At 28.8% G+C, this 27,975-nt stretch overlaps 1 protein-coding gene across 2 annotated transcripts; it reads left to right on the top strand.

Annotated features, from left to right (window-relative positions):
- On the top strand, positions 1–27,809 carry Cep164 (centrosomal protein 164). Of its 2 annotated transcripts, XM_083055156.1 has the most exons (11): positions 145–263; positions 3,253–3,501; positions 9,451–10,251; positions 10,780–11,648; positions 11,934–12,353; positions 14,205–14,527; positions 17,904–18,334; positions 19,667–19,839; positions 22,371–22,602; positions 24,006–24,203; positions 24,480–27,809. In XM_083055156.1, the coding sequence occupies exons 1-11, from the start codon at positions 185–187 to the stop codon at positions 24,722–24,724; spliced, it is 4,020 nt and encodes a 1,339-aa protein (XP_082911282.1). In that variant the 5' UTR covers positions 145–184; the 3' UTR covers positions 24,725–27,809. The 2 variants fall into 2 exon arrangements, with proteins under 2 accessions (XP_082911275.1, XP_082911282.1); XM_083055149.1 differs by lacking the exon at positions 24,480–27,809 and having other exon boundaries at positions 1–263; positions 23,987–24,119.
- The last annotated feature ends 166 nt before the right edge of the window (positions 27,810–27,975 follow it).

Here is a 27,975-nt window from a genome sequence, read left to right as displayed (position 1 = left end):
AGTTGAATTCAACATTGACCGCCGAGAGACAAGCGAGTATCGCGCAGTGCGAAAGGCGCGCACGTATCGCCGCGTTATAAAAAAATGAATTGGCCAGTCAACCTCTTTTCTTCGTGTGTCGTGCGCGTATAATCGCGTATAATGCGAACATTACGTTCATGGGGTGTCGGGGTGTCGCATTAGCATGAGCATTTCTCAAGACAGCGCCGCTACGATCGTGTGCAGGGAGGTTTTTGACGAGTCGTCCCATCCGACGAACGAAGGTACGTGACAGATTGTCAGAATTGCGGAATTTGTGTATATTCCCTTCTTTTGGCTTCCCGATGACCCGATAATCGTCGCATCCAGGTGCTAATCTAGGTCGAGTCGAACTCGCCGATTAGCGAAGCGACGTTTACCCTAGGAACGGAACGTTCATTGTTGAACTGATCGATGTCTCGCCGTTTCTTCCCGGTAACGTTTTGTGTCCTTCGAATATGATAATTCTACGTGGATTTTATCAAATATGCGCGAATATTCTGTCCGTTTTTTCTATTGAAATATATATATATATATCGTGCTCTCGACTAACGAATCGGACCTGATTTGGTATCATCGACAAACTACTTGACTGTGCAACGAAATTAATTAGCACTTCGATTTAAATTAGACAACAAAGCTTTTTTACTACAGTACGCTAAACATTTTGAAAATATGATAATTCCATTCTAGAGCATAAAGTATACACATATTTGCTCCAATTTTTTGTGTTCTTTATTTCATTTAAATCGAAAATTAAATTTTTCTATTTCTAAATATTACATTCATACAATGACACGCATTATATCGGTCAATGCAAATTTTCAGAATGGCTCAATAAACGGTAAAAGAACTCATAGTCACGTAAAAAAACAAAGTAAATACCCTCGTGTCTTACAGAGACACTCTCGCTCCTCAAAATCAGCCTGAAAAGAAGTAGGAGCACAAAAAAGAGATCTGGCAGAGCAAGAGTTTCCTTGTTTATTTACATCGCATCAGGCGGGAATACCGAGCTCGTTCCCCAGCCGCGCGCGCTCAGGAAAATCAATAATTCGCAGTGCGGCGAAAGTTTTGTCGTAGCACTTGGTCTGTGTGTTTCTCCCTAGTGTCCCGCTCCAGAGTCGAATGAACTCATTTTGGTCTCACACCGGTCGAAATTTTTCAGACCGCTTACGGAATTTATTAGAACGGTGCGCGATTTTTCTCGACTTCCTTGCTAAAGTAGCTGAAGAATTCGGGCCAGATCGACGAGGTAAAAAAGAGAACACCAACACTTTAACCGGCGAAGCGAGGGCAGATGGTGGCTCTCCGGTCTCTTATCCCCATACGGCAGCCATCACATCACACCTGTCCATTCGTCGGGGTTGATGGAATTTTTTATCGGGGTCCTTTACACTTGCGGGGGCGCTCTTTCGCAAAACTTGCCTTGCAGCAAGCAGAGATCTTGCATTTATGATATTCCACGATCTCCGGCGTTTGAGTCAAAGTCACCAGCGGTCGGTTTTATCCCTCTTTCGGAGCTTTTGACCTTAATCTTAATTAAGAATATTTGAAAGAATATTTTGGATTAGATAACACTATAGACGCTATTCCTATTCAATAGATGGCGATTTACATTATAAAAAGAAGTTGAATATATGTCATTTGCGTGCAAAAATGGGAGACTTTGTGAAAATTTTATATAATCTTCTTATTGGTCTTATTTTCGAATTTTTTAAATGCCAATTATTTTTGTCTGCTATATGTATATCAAAACATATCAGTATTATATTATACATTCTTTATACTTATACTATCAACTAAATAATTAAGAAAATGGTAAAAACACAAAGCAATTACTTCTTAATTATTAAATATATTTTGTGTATTTACTCTTTTGTGTACATACATAATTTATTGTATATTTTTTGTAGAGAGTCTAAGAATATATATACCTATATAAATATAAATGCATTTATATATATTCTTATAAAATCAGATGTTTGTAATTTAACAGAATTTTAAAAATTAATATAATATTATTAATATATATTTTTTGCGTTTAATGAATTAATATGACAAAAAATTTATTTTAATTTAATCTGTTTATTATTTAAATATTACTATAAATCGAATATTATTTTACCAAAGATATAATTTTTTACGCTAAAAGTAATATAAAATTTTCACATAAAGATGTGATATAAAATTATCAAAATTATTTTCTTTACGTTTATACTTGTAATATTAAAAAATTAATCTGTCGCAGTAAGAGAAAATTTACGTGTGCGTAACAAGCAGGTTAGTATAATCGTGTTTATATCAGGAAATTTTGGTAATTAAGAAAAATTATATTTAAATGACCAATAAAATGTTTATATTTTGTTATATATTTTTATACATTTATATGAATTTTCTAAGTTAAAGTATACTAATAATTAGTAGATACGTAAAATTAATAATTAAATTTAATCATGAAGAAGTGTATTCTGTAATTCTTCTATTCTGTAAAAAAATTAATACATATAGATACAATTTCAGATTGTATCAATAGTTTTATTTTAATAACAAACATGTTAAGTAGCCATAAGCGCATTTTGTTCTCACAGCATTTTTCATGAAAGGAGCAAAAGAGACTTCGTGTTTTACTTATACTTTTAACCTGTGATCAATGAATTGTATAATTTATATGAGCTCGATATAATAAAAAAGCAAGGCTAATCACTTTCTAGTCATTTAAGTTTACAAGGGAATTATTAATAAATTTGCTGCGTACTGTGTGGATAATACTACATTCTATAAATAAGTAAATAAACATTATCCTGAACTCATCGAAAACTTTCTATCTCCTTTTCGTCCAATAAAGCGCTTAAAATGATTCCTATATTGCTATAAAATATGTAAAGATTTTATTTTATAAAGTAAGAAGATTTATTTTATAAAATAATTATATATATGTATATATGTATATATGTACATATGTACATATATATTTATTTGTTCCTTAAAAGTGTTTTGCATTATGAAAATGAAGAGATGAAGTATTATTTTCGTGCATTGTTTATTAATACAGAAATTATCTTCTATGAAAGACAAAAGAGTAGAGAGCGCATAATCAATTAATTAAATAAAATTTTTGTATTGGAACTTTATCAAATAGTATATCGCAGAAATATCGATTGTTTAACCGACGACAAAACTGGTGTTGTACTTAGTGATGTACTAATTGATTAATCAGCAACGACGGAATTGCAGAACTGCTGGATTATGCAAAACGTCTGGGAATTAATCCCGATGCGGAACCGCATCTTCTGGACTTGGCCCGCGAGGGTCTCATGGCGGCCCTTCCCAAAGGTTGGTCCCCATGTTTTCACGAGGCCAGTGGTGCTTGGTATTATTACGAGGCATCCACGGGCACCACTACCTGGGAACACCCTCTTGATGCAGTTTACAGAGGACTTGTGGAGCAGGCTAGAACCGGCAACAAGAGGCAAATGAGTTTTGGTACGCGTCTTAATACTTCATGTTTGTTTTACGATCATCATCTTATTCGAGTGGGATTATGACACGGCTATATTTTAATATGTTTATCTTCTTTATATTTTTTTATATGTAATTTTACATTTACAGTTCCGTCTATTTTAAATTATGACATTTCAATGTACAAATGTGATAGCATGATGTTGGAAATATAAAGGAGTACTTTTGTATTATTTATTTTTGAAATATTACTTTAATGACATTTTTAATATATTTTTATTTTTTAAATAGTATATGTATATAACAATTTTTTTTAAATTTTGCTTTTATTTAATAAATATTTTTCTTATTTAAACGAATTTTTATTGTTCTTATCTTTTTAGTCTATAGAGGATGTCCTATTTTAAACAGCTGTATATCTCCTAACCTTAACATTGTACAAAAATATGTTTTAGAAAAAGTATTTTAAGGAGGGAAAAAAAATGATATATGTGCTTGAATTTTCAGATTATTTATTAAGACTATGTGAAGATTAACCTAGTTTTTTTTAAATGGAATTATCTTCATTTTTTTATATAAATTGCTTTCTCACAATATTTGACATAAAAAGTTATAAAGATAGGCTGGCCAAAAATTGAATAGTTTATGAAATATTGTATACTTTAATTTTATATATACTATAAAATATCTCGTAAAATATATTTTTTTTTTTATATAATCTTTGAATCATCTTCAATATTGTTATACGCAAAATGTCGAAAGAAATCAAATGGTGTAGAGAAAACACATATTTATTAAAAGAAAATATATATAATTTGCAATAAACAACTACATATATTTTTTTCTTAAAAACAATTATGCGTTTTCCTTTATCAATTACTTCTTCTTATTATTTTGTGAATAAAAGTGTTGAGGTAAGATAATCGAGAAATGAATATTTTATAATTATAAGATATTTTATAATTTACATAAAAATATATTAAAGTATAAAACATTTGGTAAACTATTTAATTTTTTGATCATCCCTTTGTAATTTTGAACACTAAATATTGCGAGAAATCGATTTATTGTATCTATATGTATATATATAATAAATAAAAAATTAGACTAATTATCCAGAACACTCTCTACAGACTAAAAAGATAAGAACAATAAAAGTTCGTTTAAAAAAAAAACTAAATTAATCTTTGCATGATTTTGAAAAAATGATCTTATTGTGAGTTAAAATTCAAAATTATCAACATTTTCCTTCTCAAAACTCTATAAATCTTTTCAGAAACATATTTTGTACGACTTCAAGTTTAGGAGATATACAGCTGTTTCTATTATATATACATATACATATATACATATATATATATATATATATATATATATATATGTATAAATGAGATAATCATTACAGTACATATATTATATAAGATTATAGTACACTGTATTAAATTCTAGAAGTGAATAAAATAATACTAGATATAATACGATAATACGATACTAATACGATATTTATCATATTCAAACCTAACATATTTATTAATGAATCAAAGTAAATTGTTCTCTTTTCATGTTTTCATAAGAATATTGCGTTTTATTTGAAATTAAATAGTATATTCTAAAGGGATATATATACATGTACATACTATATTTTACTGACAATCATTTTTATATTATAAATTAACTTATGAATTAATAAACAAACTATAAATAACTTATCTATATTTACATTTATATACATTTATATAGAATAATTTATTGTAAATTATATAAAAGATACATCATAAATAATTGCAAGAACTTTTTATATGAAAAGGTTTTTTCATTAAAAACACATTTTTTCAATCGCTTAATCGACTTAATTATTGTTTTTTTTTTCATCCGTTTGTTGAATCGATTCGATTTTGATACCTTGACATTATTGCAATTAATGTAATATAATGATATTTTCCGCGAACACACTACTTTCGTCGAATAATGAGTAATGACTATTTCAATTTTTCCGGAAGGCTAAGTAATTTAATTTAGTTTGTGTTAATCGCATATTATATATTTGACGTCTAACTCTCGGCATTGTTAGTGCGATATAGTCCAAATGCTTCACAGTAATCAGTAAAATGGTGCAACTTGGCAAAATGCGCCTCTGGCTTTGCGTCAAAATTACGAAAAGCGTGGCCATATTTTTAGATTCTTCCGCAAAATATCGGCCATGAATATCACGCTGCGGCTGTTAGCGAGAATTTAATGCAGTGTCTCTCAACTTTATGATGTTGCCGCAAGTGCTTTTCTCATTTAATAAATATTCAGTGTTTTTAGTTTTTATTTTTATATACATATAAATAATATATTCTTTTGTTTATATATTAAAATTTATAAATATATATATATTTTTCTTGTTATATGTACCTATTATATTGTATATAATTATTCTCAAATAATTATCTATATGTAAATATTATTATTACAGAGAGAAAATTAACAAAAATATATTGATAAATATATTTTACAATAAAATCTTCGTAATATCTTCGGCAAATTAAAAGATATAAATTGTGACAAATAATAAAGTTTAATTAAAATGATATGTCCATTTATTTGGGATAAAAATAAAAATATAAGTTAGAAATTTATTTATTACAATCTAACACATTATGTGAATTATATTATAGATATGCCTAATGAAGAGGAAAATGTTATAAGAATACTTTCATATAAAATTTAAGTTATGAAGCATTTGCTTATATGTTTGTCTAAAATGTGTATATGCTGATTACAATAACTTCAAGAAATACATAAATTGTCTTATTCTTATATTATTTCGCAAAAATCAATTCCGATGTATTAAAAAGAAAATATTTGCATGTAATTTTTCTTTCTCAATTTAAGTGTAAGCTGGAAAAACAATAAAAATAGTTATATTTAAGATTATTATTACTTTTGCTTTTTAATTTATGATAATGTTACATTAATTTTTGCACATCACCTAATCGTTAATTTGCCTTTTGAAATTCTAGTTAAAAATATGTGTGCAATAGAATACAATTAAATTAATATTATACATATATTAATTTACAAATTAAGAAAAAAATAATTAAATTAAATTAATTAAATGTACATAAATAATATTATATATTAATACAAAAATTCAGGTAGGAAACGGGCTAATAAGTGTCAGGTGCAAAATAAGAATTTAGGTGCAAATTTGTCTTAAAATTTTCTTTATCTGATTTGAGCATTTCGGTCCTTCTTTGGATCATCTTCAGTAGATTCGTCAACTGATAAAAAAATTTGTGTTTTGATCCTTATCCTCGCTTCAAATCTTCCCTATAAGCCCTTAAAGTAAAATAAAATCGAAGACGAGATGAAGAACAATAGATAAAAAACATGTACGTTATGAGCGATATATAAAACAGCAATATTATATATATATGTATATATATATATATATACATATATACAATTACACATTAAAAGAATTAAACAGTGCAAAAATTGTCATAAATGTATATGTATATTACTGTTTTCACATCTGTGATAATTTTAATTACGTTATTTATATTTATTTTCTAAATTGATAGAATTGGCTCGTCTATAAGCAGTCCTTCAGTATTCGTTTTAACTGGACTGGAATATATGCAATTCATAGACGTTACGTAAACGAGTAACAATTTCAAGACCTTGAAGCAATGACTTCGAATGCTTGCGGTCGCTCCTTATTTTTTGCAATAATCATAAAGATCAGTTTGTGACGCGCGTTTAACTTGTTTACGTAAGTGAACAACGTTTCGTTGCTGAGACGAATAGGATTATCTCTTCAATTTCGATCTGTAAAATTTTTATTAAAAGTCAATGCGCTCTGCAGCAAAAAATAATAATTATCTTCTTGATTATTACAATCTTCATTTTTGAATTTTTTTATACTTACATGGAAACCAAAACTAAAAATATAGCTTTTAAATATTTTGAAAACTATATTCATGAAAGAATTAGATGGGGATCACTTTAATATCTTATCTCTTAAATATCTTTTTTTCTATACCTTTTACAAAAAAATATTTTGCACAAAAGTTGTTTAACTTTAAGAGAGATACAAAACTATGATATCAATTTATTTTCAAGAAATTCATTAATTATCACTTTTTTTAAGTAGAAATAGATTTTTTTCAGTTGTTTTGTCGAGACAAAATTCAACTATATGTATGTATATATTAAAATTTTTTTATTGTCCCATGAGTTACACAATTTTGTACTTTGTAACTCATGGAAATTGTAATTTATAATGAGGTTTTCTTATACAACATTTTCCTAGATACACGAGCATATTTTCTTTCCAGCAGCTCTGAAATTATTTCCACACAACCCCACCACTTTGATCATATCTATTATCTCTCGCAGTGGATAATCCATTATTTTGATCTCATTAAAGTGATTTAATACTATTATGCAATAATATAAGTACTTCTCAACATATTTGTGGAACACTAATAATATTCCAAAATTCTAAAATTATTTAATTTATGAAAAAAAACGCTTAATTAATACATATGATTTGTCTCGACGAGACTTACAATTTTTATTAAAAAAATAATTGGTTTTCAAAAATGTGATGATTGATAAATTTCTCGAAACTGGCGCCATCTGTAAACAAATTAATATTGTTATTTTGTGTCCCCCTTAAGATCGAACAACTTTTATGCGAAACATTTTTTTGTAAAAGACATAGGAAAAAAAAGTGTATATTAAAATGACCCATCCTGTATACAGGATGTTTCAAAATTCGCGAATCAAAATACTATAGCAAGAAAGTTCTCGAGAAAGTAAATTAAAAAAGTATTTGCCATTTTTCATTCCAAATAGTATCGAGGTCAAAAGATTAAAAATTGACCAATTACAGATTACGATTAAATAACGGACGCCTGAAGCGCGTTCATTTTTCTCGAAACACGAAACTCAAACACATGTTTACACGAACCAACTTGTTAATACAATAACTGAAACGATTGACAATGTTTGACCATCGCATGTAAATAGAAAAGGGTTCAGGTTACATAGCGGTGGGACGTATAATGGTTTACAATGTTACACTTTGACGAAAATCAAATTTTTCTCAAGACTTTATTGTTACATGTCATATATATTTTATGTACAGAGTGTTTTATTTTAAGTGATACAGTCGATTATCTTAAAAATAAAAATTTTTGGGAAACATGTTATAATATAAAAATTGTAGGGTTTTGAGGGAGACATAATATCGTGACTTTGAATTGCTTCTGGATGGCGTTTTTCATAGTTATTTAGAGGTCAACACAGTTTTCTTAAACGGACCACCCTATTTTCTTTAATTAAATTGATTCCTCGTAATATTCGGCATAAAAAGTTATAAGGGTAGCATTCAAACACAGTAATGTTCGCGTATTTAATATTTCACTTTTGTAAACTTCAATACTTTTTTAAAGTTTATATATCTCTTATCTCGAAAATATCAACATTAAACATAAACAGCAACATAAATTTAAATGTAAACATTTTTTACTCTGATTTATAGTTCGAAGTCTAACTGAACATGAAAGATTGCATTGAATTATGCAAAAGTCTGTGTAGCTTTATTATAATTTTTATTGTAATTTTGTATTTTGTAATTTCAGTTAATTTGTAATTTTTATCAATTTGTAATATTTATTATAATTTTATTCGCGGTTAGTAATCAATTTTTAATTACTAGGAATCTGACTAAAAATCAAAATTACTAATTCAGTTATTGATTTATTTCTTATTTATTTTTATGTACACAAAATCTTGTATAAACTTTACAGTGCATAAATATTATACCATTATATTTTTCGTTATTTGCTTTTATACGTATTCATTTTGTTTTAATACATTTAATAGCATCTATATAAATAATCTGTAAAAAATTCTATTAAATATAACAAGAAATATTAAAATAATAACAATAAAAATAAAACATTTTTAATGCTGTAGAAGAAGATTCAAAGACTACAGCAAAAGATCTTGAGTCTCATGAAGACGCAACTTTGCCGAAAGAAACTCTGAAGGAGACTACTACCTTGAAGGAGACTACTAAAGAAATTAACTATCCGAAACCTGGTATGGCGGGCACGAAAATTCCCATGAAACTGGCACCTCTACGGAAAATCGAAAGACTTGACGGCTCGCAAAAAAGAAATCGTCCCTCGTCCTTCGATAGATTCCAATCAAGAAGAGAAAGTGACTCAAAATCTGAGAATATAACGTCCTTATCGAGCGATCGAGCCGCCAGGGATTACACAAACTTGAAATTTCAAGATCCAAAATTTTACGAATGTCCAAAATTGCTGGAGACAACAGATACAGTCGCAACAAGCACAGCAACCACAACAACAGCACCCGCAAAGAAGGAGCTTGACTTGAAAGAAGTACTGAAGAGGTCCGAATCGCTGAGTCCGTGGCATGAGAAAGATTGGGAACAGCTGTCCAGCAAGTTTAGTTCCGAAGAAAATATAATCGATATCGATAAACTTAGCGCTAGCACATTAGCCAGGCCGGAAAGGCCAGAGAAATTCGACAAAGAGAAACATCCAAGCCAGTTGGGCCAACAAAAAGAGTTAACTCTCAGCGGTGGCGGTTCGATGTTTCTGAAAAGTAATAGGAGCAGAGATAACACGCCTAGCCAGGATGGCGGCAAGTTAGAGGATTTCCAGACATTGATGATCTCCGACGAAATTAATAATGCTGCTGAAGACAGGCCCAAATCCATTCTGAGAGAGAAACAATTGGACGATGGTAAGACTAGTGTATATTCCAGAAAATAATTTCAGAATAGGTTTTCATTAAAATATCGCAAACACAAGTATTTATTCTCTATTAAATGGGATGGTTAAATAACAATTTATGCATATAGAATAAAAATGTTAAATAATATTTTAAATCTTTCATCATCTGAGTCCTTTAGCTCGTGTCCGAGCGTGGTGACTTCTCTTTTTCATATACTTGTGTTTGGGCATGTAGATTCTACACATGTATATGGGACCTACAGTTTAAACGCCGGTTCCGAACGGCCAATGATGTTTTTGTTTACATTTCTTTAGAGAAGTGTTCATGGCAAGGTGTACACTCTCGGTGATTTGCCATTGCCTTCCGAGAGGAGAACGAGCGAATGTAATTTTTGGTCGTACCGGGGATCGAACCCGGGACCTTCGGCTCTATAGACTATGTTCGCCCTCTATAGACCACGCTTTAAATCTTTAGTTAATATTAATACAATTTATTAATAATTATTGATGATTTTGACCTTTACTCGATTATCGATAGACGATCGACCACTGGACGAGGAACGTAAAAGCGTGCGGTTCGATTTGGAGAAGGAGATCAACTTCAATTTCACGTATTCAGAATCCGAGGACGACTGGGAATCCGAGTCTGAAGATAAGAATCCGCGGATATCGGCTGTAGTCAGCAATAAGGTTACTGGTTCCATTTTATCACCGCGCAAACCAACTTCGCAAAGCTACAACGAGGACGACAAAAGGAACGACAACAATTCTGATGAGAAAGATTGGGATAAGATGGAATCCGAGATCGACAAGCAACGTCTGCCTGTTGAGAAGATCGAGTCCATGTCGAAGAATACAAGAATGGTCGGTAAGAGATTCCTCGTGCAGAACGTTTCGGAGAACGAGCATCGTAATCAAATGACGAGGAACAGTTTAGAGAGGGACATTAGCCTTGATTATTTGTCCAATAAATTAAGCGAAAAGGTGAAGAATATCGACTTGGTGTCGAAAAGCGAGACAGATTGCAGCACCGCAAGAAGCAGCGATTCCGATGAGATGCGCAGAACAAGATCGATCATTGAAAGGGCAAAACACGTGACAAATCGCTTGTCAAATTGGCAACTCGAAGACGATGAATCGTCCGATGTGTCGAGAGTCGGTCAAAATTATGCACAGAAGGAGAGATTTGTTAGACCTAAAGTAGAATATTCTCGAAGAATTGATGATATAAAAATGAAGATGAACAGAGAATACGATAAAGAAATCGAAACTTTCAAGCTCGAGCTTGAAGTTAAATTGCAGGAAAAGAAGAAGGAACTTGAAGAAAATTTCGCGCAGCAGGAGCTTCTAATGCAGCAATTTTTTGATCAAAGATTAGAAGAGATGAAGAAGGAAATGGCTGAAAAGGTATCTAGACTATTTTAATTACGTCGTAAATTCTTAAGACATATGATAATATAAATTATGAGAAAAAGAATTTTATCATAGATAAACTAATATTTCTCAGAAATATAATTATTGTAATTTAATATCAGTTCCAAGTTTCCATTGTTAATTTCTTAAGAACTTATACTTTTTCGCTACATTTTTATTTAAAAATCCAAAAAATGATATGGTATCTCTCTTGTTAATTTGAAATGAGACTTTTAAATAGATTTTATCTCATCAATACCTATTAAAATTTTTTTATAGGAAGAGCAGGAAATTCAAGTATTGATTACTGAAATGGATCAAGCTAGGATAGAGAACTTGAAGAAAGTCCGTACGGAGTTGGAGGTCTGTTATGAGAAAGAGAGACAAGAGATATTGACCAACTTGAAAACAGAGCTTGATGAAAGGAAAAGAGAGCTTTTGGAACTAAGGAATCAGGAGATGGGCAAGCTGGAGAACGAGCACGAGCGCGATCTGGGAGAGGAAAAACTCGCAAAGCTGAACGAGTTTGAGCTGAGAAAGCAGCAGACGGAAAGTATCGAAGTTCTGAAGAAAGAACTGGATAAAGAACTTGAAGATTTACGTAACGAATTAAGAATGCAGCAACGAGAGAAAATTACTAAATTTACTGAAGATCACGAGCAGTGCTTGGCTGAGATCCTTCGTGATTTTAGAATGGATGTGAGTAATTTAATAACATATTTAAAAAATGCAGATTTAATTTATTACAAAGACCATTGTAACATTTTTAGAAAGATTTATTATGAAGATTTTAATAAGAAACAATCTTTATAAATTCTCAGTATCTTATAAAAAAATTTTTAGCCTTTAATTCCTAAATACATATGTTAAAGTATAGTTCAGAGAAAATAATTATATATTGAATAACGATTTTTACATTATAAAGAGAAAGACTAAATAAATGTGATGTTTCAATCTTTCCTTTATTTTTAAGTTTTATTATTACAATTCTATGTGCAATAGCCAATATTCCAAATATAAAACGTAGTCTTTGAAATATGTAAATAATAAAATTTATTTATTTTATGGTTTTAATATTTAAAATTTAAGATATCTTTAGAAAATAAAAATAGAAAAACAACACTAGTTTACACCCAAAAATTATTTTAAACCGGACAAAGTGGTTCTTATAGATTTTTGGGTGCTGAAAACGATGCCACAAATCAAATTTCATTAGCACGTCAAATTTCCGAAATAATTAAAGTTTAATATGTAAAAATGGTTATTTTTGCAATATTTAAAATTTTTTTTTGCAAAAAAGGTTAACATTATCTAGAAAGCCTAATTAGATATCATAATTCATCCCCTATAAAATGCATTTTTAAAAATTACAATCTTACTTTTTAGCCATGTTATGAAATATTAAAGTTGGGAACTACTTATATGGAGATGCTTTTGAGAAACAAGTTTTTTGAAAAAAAAAATATTTTTTCCAAAATTGATTTTATAATTATTTGTCATCCTTTAGATTATACAACTTTTGTCTGAAACATTTTTTCGAAAAATTCAAGGTAGGCAATTAAAATGAGACATCATATATACATATACATATAAAAATAAATATACAGTAAAATCTATTACGATAAGTTACACTGTGTATCGATATCTCTAAACTACAAATTATGTGTATAATTATATGATTTCATCATCATGGGTGAAATATTTGTTATCTCAGCAAAACTCTGTATTTAAATCTTTCCTAACATAACTAAAAAATAAGATATCAAAATAAAAAAAATGCATTTTATAGGGTATGAATAATTAATTCATGATAGCTGATCAAAATTTCCAGATAACGTTAACGTTTTTTCACAAAAAATCTCAAATATCGCAAAAAAAAGCAATTTTTTGCATATTAAATCTCAATTATTTCGGAAATTGGACATACTGATGAAAATTGGTTTGCGGCATCGTTTTTAGCATTCAAAAATTTACAAGAAACACCTTGATTTAAAATAATGAAAAAAAAGTTTTTGTTATAAATTAGTGAATTTGAGGATAATTTATTTATTGTGGTCAGTGTTGTTCTTAGATGATTTTAAAATTAGCTGGATAAAAATAAGGTGAAAATATGTAAATTTATCTTAGATAAGATAAAGATGATTTTGTTTTAAATATATTTAGATAAAAGATAAAATTATATGGCGATTCATCTAGATAACTTCCAGATAATATTATTTTTAAAACCGCTTATGTAAACACACAGTTATAAAAAAAATGTTAATTATTAAAAGGGATATAAAAATATATTCATATACTTTGATTTAGAAATTTTTTATTGCTTAAGTTCTACTACTTAAGTATTTTTATGTGCTTTGACTCTAAACCAAATTATCTGAACATTCGTCTAGATAATTTAGTAAGATAACACTTTTTCTCATCTTAAATGCAGATATAGATAATACATATTTTTATTATCTATATAAAGATAAGATAATGTCAAAATTTTATCTAGATGATCATCTATATAATTTTATTTAGATAACAGCAAACATGATTGTGGTATTATAGGAGGCTCTCGGTCGTAAAATGTACAAAGAGCGATTGGAAGAAATTCGCGCGGATTTTGCGCGAGACACAGAGAAGGAGGCGAGGAAACAGACCGACCGAGTGCTTCAGGATAGCATCGACTTTGAAAAGATGCGCTGCGAGAAGCGGCTACTGCAGGACAAGTACACGGCGCTCAAAGAAAAGTACATGAAATTGAAGAACGATGTTCGCCTCGCGGTCGAAAGAAGGAGCAGGAGAAAGGAGGGATATACCACGGCCTCGGAAACCGAAAGATCGACATCCACTAGGACGAAGACGGACAGGACCGAGTCATTGGAACAAAAGTGAGTTTTATTTGCATAAGCAACAAGAGAGAATCGCGACACTTATAATGTCATACGTCCAACAATATTTGCACGGCTGAAATAGACTTGCGAAACTGTAGAAAAAAATTTTAACATTATGATACATATATGTATATATTTGTGATTGAACAAAAGAATTAATAGATAATCGAAAGTTATAAAGTCAAAAATTCTGAATGATATTTACCTAAATTTTTAAATTTATATATCAGAGTCTTTTCGTTTCGTAGATATATGTATACATTTTGAATAAGTAGGTAAAATTTAGATAATAATTATTTTTTAGTAAGAGAGACTTTTAATTTGAAATACAAGTTTTTTCAACGGCCTAGTAAGATCCAAACGCGAATGGCAGTTTAATTTTCCATTGAAATTTATTTGTTGTGCACAGAGCATAATTTTTTATTTTGATGTGATATCAAGTAATTAAAATATATTTTATTTCGAGATTAATTTATTTTAATAAATTCCCTCTGATCTCACCTAAAGAAACGTAAGTGAAAAAAATATCGGGTCTAAGTCGATGAATCAGGAATTGAGATTCATTTATTAAAATAATTAATGGTAACACATTAAGAAAAAAAATTTACTGACTCGATAAAATTTAAATTTAAGTTATTTTCTATTTCTCGGTTTCCTGTACGGGGATTCTGTAACTCTTAACGACGATGTCGCTATCGTTAACGTGTCGTTGCGCATATATTTTGACATGTTAAAATAAATATGCGCAATGACACGTTAACGATAGCAATATCGTCGTTAAGAGTTACAGAATCCCCGTACTGGTCTATTTCTGCGAGCTTACATTTGATAAGTAAGCTGAAAAGTAATGCTCGCTTATCTCAAGAAAGAAAAGAGGTATTTGAAAAAACAAAAAGTAGAATAAAAGTATAATTTATTGATTACAAATCTACATACTTATTTTTCGACATAGTCAGTAATTTAATTGAATATATTTTTCCCAATATAATGCATTATAATTTTATATTCTATTTTTTGTTTTTTTGTTTTAAATACCTCTTTTCGTTTATGAAATAAATGAGCGTGTGTATTACTTTTCAGTCCATCGACGTATAATAACAAAAAAAATTTCTATTGACATTTTCTATCAACTTTGTTCATAATTAACAATAATAGGTCATAATGTAATAATCAATTTCTGTAATTCTTAATATTAGCACGCCTTGCGTACAGCACAAGCATGCCATTTCATATTATATCTCATTGATATTTTTTCCTTCTTAATGTAATTACTTGATGTTTTTATGGTAATTAGCGAGAAATTAATATTTCGTATAAATTTACATAATTTATTTCATTATAAATACATATATATAAAATATTAAAATTTATACAAAAAGTTTATTTTATACTTAATAGATTAATAAATAACATTATATATAGTTATTTATAATGTTATATATGTATAATATGTATAATATTACAATTATAAAAGATGGGGAAAAAATGTCAACACCTTTAAATATCTCGGAAAAGTATTTATTATAGAAAAAAATTCTTTATATAACAATTGTAGAGTATTAATTGATATATTATAGCGATGCATCTCTCTCAGAATTTGACTCTCTCTATATGGAATCGTTAAAGTCACAAATAGCTAATGTCAAAATGCACTCAAAAAATGATATTCAAATTCTTTAGGATAAATTTACCCCGAGTATTTGTTAAAATTTGATTATTGTCGGCATTAGCATTTATTTAAACTACATAAAGAATTGTGTTACGATTTTTTTAGAAATTATTAACAAAAGTAACAAAATATTTTTTCAATTTTTTAAAAATTTATTGTGACAAATGTGTGGTAGATTTACGCCAAACTTGGAAACATTGTAAATGGAACAGTTATTTTTTCTTACATTGATTTTTCTAAATCGATTCTGTTGAAAAATTGACCTCTTTATATACAGAGTAATTGCATCCAGGATCATCGCATTTATTAATGGCAAATTCTTGAGAGCATTTTTGGAGACTATTTTTTTCAGTGAAAATGTCGAGGCATCAATAATTTCCTAGTTGTAAATAATTAAAAAAGAGGACTTTTTGCAAAATAAACTTTATGGAGCTAAAGGATTAGCAAAACTACATTTTTCAGTTAATTTCAGATAGAGTTTATTTTAATAGAATTTTAATTTATTAAGATTTAATTTATTAAGATTTCATTTATTAAGATTTAGTTACAAGGATAGAGGAAAGTATGCTAAATTGAATCCTCTAAGGTAAATATTAAAATTGTAATAAAACTATCAAAGAAATGACAAAACATTTTTATTCATTTAAAACTATGGTTCTATGTCAATGATATACGCTAAACATTAACATAAATTTATCATTGTTTTATACGTAAATTAAAAATAAAAAAAAGTATATTGTAATATTTGGTACGATTTACAATACCGGTTTGTTCAATCGTACCTGTAACGATAAAATTAAAACGATTGTAAAAAAAAGTTTCATTTTTTACAAAAATTCTCTCTTAGTCTGCAGTAAAACATCTATATTTATGTCATATTTATAAATTCTCTCAAAAATTTAACAAAAATATATTTTGTATCACACACGGAAAGAAAAATTAGCTACCATAGTTAAATTTTAGCTAACTCTATATTACACATGAAATTTAGTTTTCATACCTAAATTTTAGCTATGATAGCTAATGTTTTTTCCGTACATAAAAATATAAATAAATATTATCTCAATATAATATTCAATAAAATTTGATAATATTTTTTTTAGTTGTCCATCTAAATATAAAGAAAAAAACTATGCCTAAAAAAAAAAAAATTTAGTAAATACCAGTACGATATAAGAAAAGGTTAATGGTATGTTTTGTCGAACTTTCATTGCTTTGCCAAATTTGTGAATGAAAAAAATAATCTTAAAACATTTTGTTCGATCCTTTCCTTTCCATCGATTTTTCAATGCTTTCATATACAGGATTAAATAAGATGAAAAAAATACTTGAATAATAAATTTAATTGCTTATTTTTCTCAATGTGATAGCTTAGGCACAGGATGCCGAATATTACATGAAAATCACACAAAATAAAATTATAAATGTCACTCATCAACGGATTGCTTGAGAATAAAACAAACGTTAACTAAATAAATAAATGCATTCTCGCTAGTTTCCATATTGAAACATTAATGTTGCACATTCATTTTCGATATCATCTTCACTAGTACCTTCGCAGTCTATATTCATCAGTTTTAATTTGCCGGAGCGCCTCTCACGCGGCGCATCCTGTATCCTGATCAAACGGACTGTGAAGGTGCTTCGTCATGTTCATGCGATTTGCCCTAATGTCTGGCTATAGGCCTTAAATCGTGCTCGCAGTACTCCGCTGAAGAACGCGAGCTCGAGCCCAGTGACAAACGCGAAATCACAGGAGGAGCAGAGTACAAGCGAACAAATCGATCAAGATCAACAAAACAATCCGGACAATTCGAGGAGTCAGAATAAGGCGGCTGCGGGGTTTTCCAAACACGCAGCCGCCATCGCTGACTCGAAGAGCGCGGCAAAATTTGAGTCTGACGACACCACCACCGCCAGCGAGACTAACACTAACATGATGATGAAGAAGAAGAAGAGTTTTAGTAAGAAGGTCGCTTCGGGCGCGGGTCGCTCGAGCGGTGGCAGTGGCAACAACAACGTGGAGAACCCTGTGGAGAATATTAGGAAACAGCTAAAGAAACTGGAAGATCTCGGTGACCAGCTGCCGAGCAACGAAACGGCCTATACAGTGCGATATCCTTTCCAAGATAAAGGTGATTGTCTTAAATCTATCCCGCGCATCGTTACTTGGCCTATATATTTTCGAGGCAATACAATAAATTCTGCTCGCAAAATCCCTAAAGATTTAAACCAGGTCACAGATCGGGGTCAGCTCACAGATTGAAAAACAGCGTTTCTCGCTCTTTCTTTTATATGGTGATATATAACTTTGTCGGGGAGCGAGAAACGACAATTTATTCTTTCCAATGTGCAGAGTATATTCGAAATGTCTCCTTTTTTCTTTTCTTCTTTTTTTAATAAATATTAAAACTTGAATAACAAGATTTTGTTATGATAAATTTGTCATCGTAGGATTAATAACGCTGCACTCTGATGTAGAAAAAGTTGTCAATTTTACTTGTAAACTAAACAATCTTTTTTGTAATGTTTCGTAGAAAATATTGCACATTATTTTTTTAAAGAATACAGTGTTGATGCAAGTTAATTAACTCTATCTTTCAAGCTGTGTTGTTTATAATAGATTGTAAAATAATATTGTATTTTTAATTTTAGAAAAATATATGATTAACGTTTTATATCGTATTTTACAATATTTAAAAAAATTGTATTAATAACTAAAGAGAGTTGCCTAGTTATATATATATATATATATATATATATATATATATATATATATTTGTTGACAATTGTAAATAAGTATATTTTTATTGTATTTAAATTCTCTCTTTTTTAATCAATATTATTCCAGCTTTTTTATATTTGTATCTCTTCTCTCTTCCTCTCTTGCTCTCTTTTTGTTTTTGTTAAAATGATTTTAACGAAATAATTGTATAAATGGTATACATATATATGTAGTTCATTTATTTCTAGTTGCATTAATTTGACTATCCATGTAAATGTCTTATTTTTTTGGCACTTTATTATTAATCTCATATTTTCTAAATGTATACGTAACTTGATCACAAGAATCAGCCCCATATTAGTAATATTTAATCTCCCTAGATTGAACTGTAGTATATATTTTATTATTTGTATCTATTATTACTATATTATTATAAAATATATCTACAATTTTATATATATATATATATATATATATATGTATATGTTTTATGTATATATATTTTTTCTTTTCTGTTTCATAGGATTATATACATTTTACTTTGGTTAATCCGGCTTATATCTTTCGACTTGCTCGCGTAAGTGCACCATTAGTTTTGCTTTCGCACGCTGTTCACAAATATCCTGTCATCATTTCCTGTCTCATCAGTTTGACATTAGGCTTTGAACATATGATGCTTAAGACTTATGGAGACATGAGACCTTGTCTCAAATTGAAGGCAACTCTGCGCTTTCTCTTACAGCACCGGCGAACGCCTCTTCGGAGCTGGAGTTCTTCCGACATCGGATTCATGTGGAGAGGGACTCGGTGAGGAGGGCTCGCGAAGCGCTGAGACAACAGAGAAGTGCCTTTCAGGGTAGGCAAAGAGCTTGGAAACAACGGAGCGCGAGAGCCACTCTGGAACAATTGGTGCAGGTATCCATTATTATTAATTACGGATAAAGTTCCGAATAGGTGAACCCTCCGATTTTTTTGAAACTACACTATTTTTTGTATTTTTGAACGCTGATTACGAATATGATAATGAAAATTTGCGATAAGGTCATTTTCAAGGTCAAAACTCAAAAAAACTGAAAAAATATAACTTTTTAGACATTTCAATAAATATTGATGTAACAAAAAAATGTTTCAAATAAAAGTTGCAGTTCTTATAAAAATACATCATTTATGTTCTATAAATTTTTTGCGTAAAACTGATAGTTTTCGAAAAAAATTAGATAAGAAAAACCTTCTCAAACATCAATATATTCTTCGTTCTCAGCCGAACCCGGAGTCAACGACAAGGACGTGACGAAGAACTGACTCCATTTTTTTCTTTTTATAATTTTTATATTTTTTTATAATTTTTTTATATTTTTAATATTTTTTAATACTTCGCGTGGAAAAGTGTATGCGTGGAAACAGTGGGTTCCGCCCCCCTGCGGGGGGCTCCACTACCGAAAAACTAGACAAATAGGTTTGCGTGGAACCTCGCTCTGCGTGGAAAGTTGCAAACCCATGTGGAATCGTATATGTACTGCAAAGTACATGCTTAGATGGGAGAACAGATATAAGATTTAGATTCCATCGTTTTTGTTGAAAACTATCACTCGTACGGTAAAAATTAATAGGACATAAAATGTTTTTCTCTGTAAGATCTAAAATTTTTATGGGTTTTTCATGATTTTCACTATGAAAATGAGAGATGCGCCAATTTTTCACTATGATATTCGTAATCAGTGCATCAAAATACGTAAGAATACTGAGTTTCAAAAAAATCAGAGGTGAGCACTTTTCGGAACTTCACCCGCCATTTTTAGTCTTTAACATCGATTTTCTCGAAAACTTTCAGTTTCACGCAAAAAATGTATAGAACATAAATGATGTATTTTTACAAGAACTACAACTTTTATTTGAAACATTTTTTTCTTACATCAATATTTATCGAAATAATATCTAAAAAGTTATATTTTTTCAGTTTTTTTGAGTTTTGACCTTGAAAATGACCTTGTCGCAAATTTTCATTATCATATTCGTAATCAGCGTTCAAAAATAGTGTAGTTTCAAAAAAATCGGAGGGTTCACCTATTCGGAACTCCACCCAAAAATTTTTTTACTTGTTTAATAGTTTATTAATTATTGAATTTTGCGATTTTATCATTGGATCATCGTACATCGTTTAATAGTTTATTAATTATTGAATTTTGCGATTTTATCATTGGATTTTATGTGAACGTTTGAGAGAAAAATAATAAATTATTCTCAAACTATGAAAAAACCAATGATAAAAATTTGATTTATATCGTGTTCTTCAACATGTAAAAATGTTTTTGCAAAGTTTCAAAACGATTTACTTGCTTGTTTTGCAATTATTATTAAAAAACTATTGTGATTATTTTGGTTTAACCGAGCATTCGGTGGTGTCGACGCTAGAAACAGCTGAAAGTTAGCGCTTAAACTGTAGCGATTTTCTATAAAATGTATGTACAGCGTAAATAGCGTTAATACCTTTTGTCTCTGATTGTACGTCCCATATATTTTTAAGAAATACAGTAGAGGTACGATTTAACGAATGATTTAGCATACGTTCTCCTATAAGAATCAAATAATCAATAATCTCAATCATAAAATGATTATGATTATGATTGTGATATTTGTAGTTTAAATATTCTTATTAACGCGTTAGATAGCGTAGTAATTTTTAAAATTCCATAGCTAATTTATTTATTTACTGCATCTGATGGATGGTTTTATTATACATCGTAATATTGAACTCTTAAGTGTAATGTTTAAAGTAATTTGATTATTATTAATGTATATAAAAGATTGTATAAATTCAAGATTATCCGATACATTTTGTGTAATTCTAAAAAATTTTTTAAAAGAACTATTTTCTATTCTTTAATTTTTATATATGTGTTTTTTAGTTTGTAAAATATAATGTGTTAATTTAAAGTATGTTATATGATGCTGAACTTGAGAAGAAGAAATAATTATGTAGAAGAAAAAGAATCATTTGATTAAAATAATATAAATTTTAAATAAACATGATCAATTAATTTTTTTATGAACAAGTCATATAAAAAGAAGTTTACAATACACAAACTAGAAATATATAAATTACAATTTAAAAACTAATTATATATTTTTAATATTGCAAATTAGTGTAAATAAACCAAAAATTCTTCTAAATTCTTTATTATATTTCCATAATTTTACTATAAGTATGTGAAAATTCTATAATTGTTCAAATATGTTGAAAATCGTTCATATTATTTATTCAATATTATTTAAATAATATAAAAGATACTATTATTTAATAATTTTAATAATTAATTTATTGATCTTTAATAAATAATTTTAATAATTATATTTAAAACAATTTTTTTATATTATTCTGAAAAAAGATGTTCTTAATGATAGTATTATTAATTAAAAGTAAAAAGGTCTTGAATACTTATTCGCAGGAAGAACGCGAGCTCTCTGATATGGAGGTGAGTTTGCATCGTACCAGAAGCCTTCTAGGTGAGAAGGTCATCCATTTAAGACACTTGGAACAATCTTTGGAACGAGTGGCAAACGACAAGCGAAATGAAAACGACGTGTCTTCCACAAAAAATGATGAATTAACACTGAGCGATATGTCGAGTGCCAGCAGCGGTTTCAGCTCGACTGATTTGGGAACTGACACTTTTATAGGTATGTTGCAGATAAAATTTAATAATTAAATTATTTATTAAAATATTACAAATTTCAGATAACATAAACAAGAATAAGACAAATTTTTAATATTAATAATAATAATAATAGAAAACATATTTTATTTAATCTATCATTTTGTATTTAAATAAATTTTTATAATTCTTAATTGTCGCAACTTGCTTGTCAATTTAACTATTTGTTAAAAATAATGATAATATTTATCTTTATACAATCAAGTACAAACTTGCGAATATATGTGTTGTTGAAGTCATGATTCTGAGCAATCATCAAATCGGCTTTAGCCGTGGTTTATTGGTTATTAAAAAGTTATTGCGATAAATAAAAATTTAGATATTTCAGTGTTTCTGATTATCTTATAACTACCAGACCTGAACATTAAGTATTTATTAAAAATTAAAAGTAAATATATGCGAAAAAGAATAAATTTCTTCTTCTTCTCAACTTTGATTAAATTGGAAAATATAAAAAATTAGGTCATATTAGATTAGTCTCGGGTGGAGATGCAAAAAGAAAGACTCCGTCCCTTCTCCATTTAAATGATGCAAGACTTATTGTCAAAATTTTTATTTAAGAAACATCATTATTATTATTTTGATCGTCTTGGATCAAAATATAAGATTATTCCGAGCCGATGTACTTTTACCATTTTTGTTATAAGATGGCGCTGATTGTTGAATTTATCGATAACACATAATGGATACTTTTGCTGGTACATTCGTGTTTAATTATTCAAATTTAATTATTTTTTATATTACTTGTTATTAATTTTTTCATTATCATATTTATTAAAAATTATATATTTAAAAACGTTACATGTTGTAAAATATCATTATTGTAACAACATTGTATTAATGATTTCTTGCTTACTGGGTAACTCTTTAGATAACATAATAAAAATTTTTCTACGCGTGTCGAACAGCGACATAATCTAATATTGTTTTATTATCAATCTCCATGATTAAATCTCACATCATGCATTGATTTTTATTTTTTAATAACTTTTTAATAAACAATGAGAACTGGCTATAGTTTGTTGAAGATTATTCAAGATTATTTTGATAAAACATATATATCAACCGGAAATATTTTGGACCTGATAGTGTCAAGATAAACATTTAACCCAAAATATAATAAAAATATAAATTTCTTTTCTTATGTAATTATTTTTGTTTGGTATTTGTTTCATAGATTACATCAGTTATAGTTTCATGAAGAAACAAAGAAGTCGTGTAGTTTATTTAATAAATTAGAAAAAATTATATCCAATATATATATAAAGTTTTAGATAAAACATTATATCCAATGTGATGTATAACTGCTACATGAATGACAGCATAAATATGCTTTATATTGTATATAGTCTGTTGTTGGAAATCTAGATAAGCCAGATCATTATCAAGAATCTACTGAAATCATCGCAAGTTTAGAAAATTTGAACTCAGAAATACGAGAGATTTGGGATGTCTTGAACAAACGTCAGGATAGTAGCAATATACCCCCAACACCAGCTCTTATGTATTCTTATTTGCGATGGTTGCGGTATCATCATCTTACCGTGCAGCCTAACAGCATGCAAGGTAAAAAAAAAAGAGATATATGCACAAAAATTTAAATATTATTGTGAGCCGGATATAAGACATAATTCAATTTCCAAAGTAATTTAATCTTATATATGAAATGTTCGGATTAATAACATACAATATTATTTGTTTATGTATATTTTTTGACGGAAATTAATTTTTCTTAAGTGTATACATATACTGGTATATGTGCTATAAAAGAAACATTTTTTATAATTTGGTTATTTGTTTCTGTTTGTAAGAAAAATCGTTAATGCGTCTATATTTTTTTAGGTGCCTTTGGTACGCCCAACATACAATCCAACATTTTATCTCAATTAACCGCTGCGCAACCTCCCACTACCACTCAGAATATTATCGCTCAATACGGCCCTAATAGCGGTTTTACCACGAGTGTTGGTACAGTCGAGAGAAACGCTTCGAATTTGATGGAAAGGACCAGAAACCTAAGGGATTGGCTACGCCAAGCTCGTGTCGAAACTACGGACCTGATCAGTCCGGGTCAAGCAACCCTCTAAAAAAAAGGAAAAAAAAAATTAACGTCCAGAAAAAAGTTCCCTCTCTTTTTCCAAATCTCTATATTTCCTTCTGCGAAGTTAATCTTTATTCTCAATTTAAATAACGTATGACTTTGAATCAAATATTAGTTGTAAGTATATAATATTGTCGGTACTTAATTAGTGATAATTGGTTAGCGTAATATTTTTATAGAATAGCTTATTCCGTGCAATATACTTCTCAAGTCTATTATTTACTTCATACGTGGATTATATAATTAGGAATCAGTTTTGTAAACAATTTTGCAACCTCTCGTTGGAAATCGTCAGATCTTTTTAGAGTGTGTGATATACAAATCCTGTCCGATATACGAATATATATATTATCATATATCCCGATTTGTACGGATTTCAAATTTGCGCTCGCTTGCTGCTCCGAATCTTGTTTCCTTCGTTACTGAATAATCGACGATCAAAACTATTGTATCAAGAGGTTTGTTCTTTTTAGCTGCACTGATGAACTAGTGCAATAAGGTTAGAGTGAAACAAAATAAAAAGAACAAACCTAAGAATATTGTATGTGTCGTTGCGATAAATAATTTGTATGTGAGAGAGAGAGAGAGAGAATAAACGTTGAACGTGACAGCTGTGACAGATGTAAATACATATATGTAATTTCCAATTAGAGCATTGTTCCTTATCATTCGCGAGCTTTAGTCGTGGATTTAATTAATTACTTTTTAATAAATTTGGATTAATTCGGTGGATAAATTTAATTTATCAGTTCCTCGAATCTTTATAGATCGATGCTACAGCACTGCATAATTTTTTCGTAATCTGTATTTCATCCGATACACAGAGAGCGAATTCATAATATAAAAAGAAATATGTGTAAATGTTTACTGATTCAAATAAAGCGTCTCAAGTGGCGAGTCTCTTGCCTTCTTGAGTGTTTTTTTAGAACGAAATATTGTGAATAAACAAAATATTGAATATTATTCTGCACGATATTGAAAAGAAATGAAAAAATTATATCTTATAGAGAAGTTAGTTCCCTCTTTTGTCTTCCAGAGAGAGCGCGCGTGTTTTGAATTTGATCAGCTCTTTTAGAATAAGCGTATTCTATATATGCGCGTTGACACATGTGCTTTGAGATTTTTCGATAAATATAAACTTTATATATACATATAATATTATGCTGTGTGTAAAGTTTGTAAAAATTGATGATACTGGGTGGATGCGTATACGCGTATTTATGGATGGAAGATTTTTGTGGAACACGTTTATTGTAAATATACGTATTTCTATATATATATATATATATATATAATATAATTATTATTATCAAAGTTATACGGGATATCTTATTTTATTTTAAACAGTCAAATATATATCGACAAGGTTTTAGAAAAACATTGTATCAGGCAAAAGTTGTAGGGTTTCGAGGGAGACTATCGAGATCATCAATAGATGTTTTTAAGAAAAAAATATATAACTGTTAGTTTCAAATTATATACTTTTTCTTAAAAAACTGTATTTTCTTTACCTCAATTGATTTCTCTCATTATTTTATGCATAAAAGTATTGAAGTAAAATCATATAGAAAAATGAATATTTTACGAGATATTTTATTCATTTTTTTGGTCATCCTCATAATTTTTTGTGCCGAATATTGCGAGGAATCGATTTATATAAAAAAATTAGGTTGACCTTTAAATGACCTTGAAAAACGCCATCCAAGGATAATTCTAGGTCACAATATTATCCTCCTCGAAACCTTACAACTTTTACCGGATACATTTTTTTCTAAAATCTCGTTATTTCGAGATATTTAACTGTTCAAAGTAAAATGAGACATCCTGTATATAAGAGAGACGTATTTCTCTCATGCGATATAAAATGCACGTTATAATGTATGATAATGCATGATATAACGACTCATTTCTTCGATAGTCTGTTATTGATTCTCTGTATATTTTCGAGATCGATTTTCGATTAGGATGTAACATGTGCGCGATATAATATATAATATATTACATATTAGTCTAAAAAATTATTAATCGCGTTCGAGAAAAATATCTACATCATATATATACATTATAAAGTTGATCGTGCGCGATATTCTAATGAATATCTTGTGATTTTACGAAACTCGAATCAAAAGAAAACATAGATAATTCTATCATGTAATATATATATACTTTATAAAAGACTTTATATATAGATTTCTATAATTTGTATTTTTTATACACATAAACCCCAAATTTTGGATATTTACGTTGAATATGTGCATTGCTTGTGTGATAAGATAAATGTATAAGATATGCATAAAATGTTGCTAATATTTTTGAAAATTATTATTAATAACGAATATCATGAATATCGCGCGCAATCGTGATAAAATGCCTCTATGCTTAATCAGTCATTATTCAAATGCCAAACTTTCTCTTAATTAGCAAATGCTAGACACCACACTATATACATATATATATAATGTAAATTATTTATATTAAATTAGAGAATTAAACACACATATGCCAAACATTTTTTTATGTCGATTGAATTTTCAGCGATTGAATTTTCATTACTTCATTATTGTTATTGACTTTGGACAAACAACCTTTAGAGAAAGATGATGATATAAACACATATAGCGTATATATACATATATATATATATATATATATATAATATCAATCAATGAATATTCAAATATCGTGATCTCATTAAATGTACGATGTAGATTAATTGACGATTGTATGACTTTGGAATGTAGATATTAATATTGAATTGAATAATTGAATAATTACACTTTATGTGTGTGTGCGTGTGTAATTTCTAATTTGTGTTAAGTCGAAATTATGAAGGAAATTTCCTTTCATTAAAAGATACAGTTATCTACTAGTAAAAATTTTATTTAGTTTATGAGAAATAATGTTACCCTAATTTTTGAGGATATCTGGTAAACGATTACGATAAATATACGCAAAATATATACTACGTTTTAAACGCAAGACATTATATGAAATAGCATTATAAATTTTTATACTTCATTTTTATGCGATATATTATATCAAAGCTGGTTTTTTCATTAATGATAGTTTTTGACGTGAAGTCTAAACATTTAATACGTAAAAAATGATAAAGCAATATGAATAGAAAAATCTCTATATAGAATAATTATATTATGTAATATATTTACTACTTTTTGTTATTTCTATATTATTATATACATATATGTATATATATATATATATATATAAATTAAATGT

The sequence above is a fragment of the Prenolepis imparis genome, unplaced genomic scaffold (genome assembly GCF_030444845.1).
Source record: "Prenolepis imparis isolate NDT839.2.m4 unplaced genomic scaffold, iyPreImpa1.0 SCAF_2, whole genome shotgun sequence".
Taxonomy (NCBI): Eukaryota; Metazoa; Arthropoda; class Insecta; order Hymenoptera; family Formicidae; genus Prenolepis; species Prenolepis imparis.
Note: the sequence above shows the minus strand (reverse complement) of the source record. Positions and strands in the feature narration are given on the sequence as shown.

Coding starts and splice junctions, on each gene's coding strand:
- Cep164 (XM_083055156.1), top strand. CDS start 185: ATGAGCATTTCTCAAGACAGCGCCGCTACGATCGTGTGCAGGGAGGTT. Junction 12,354..14,204: donor TTCGTGATTTTAGAATGGAT/GTGAGTAATTTA, acceptor GTGGTATTATAG/GAGGCTCTCGGTCGTAAAAT. Junction 24,204..24,479: donor GCAGCCTAACAGCATGCAAG/GTAAAAAAAAAA, acceptor ATATTTTTTTAG/GTGCCTTTGGTACGCCCAAC.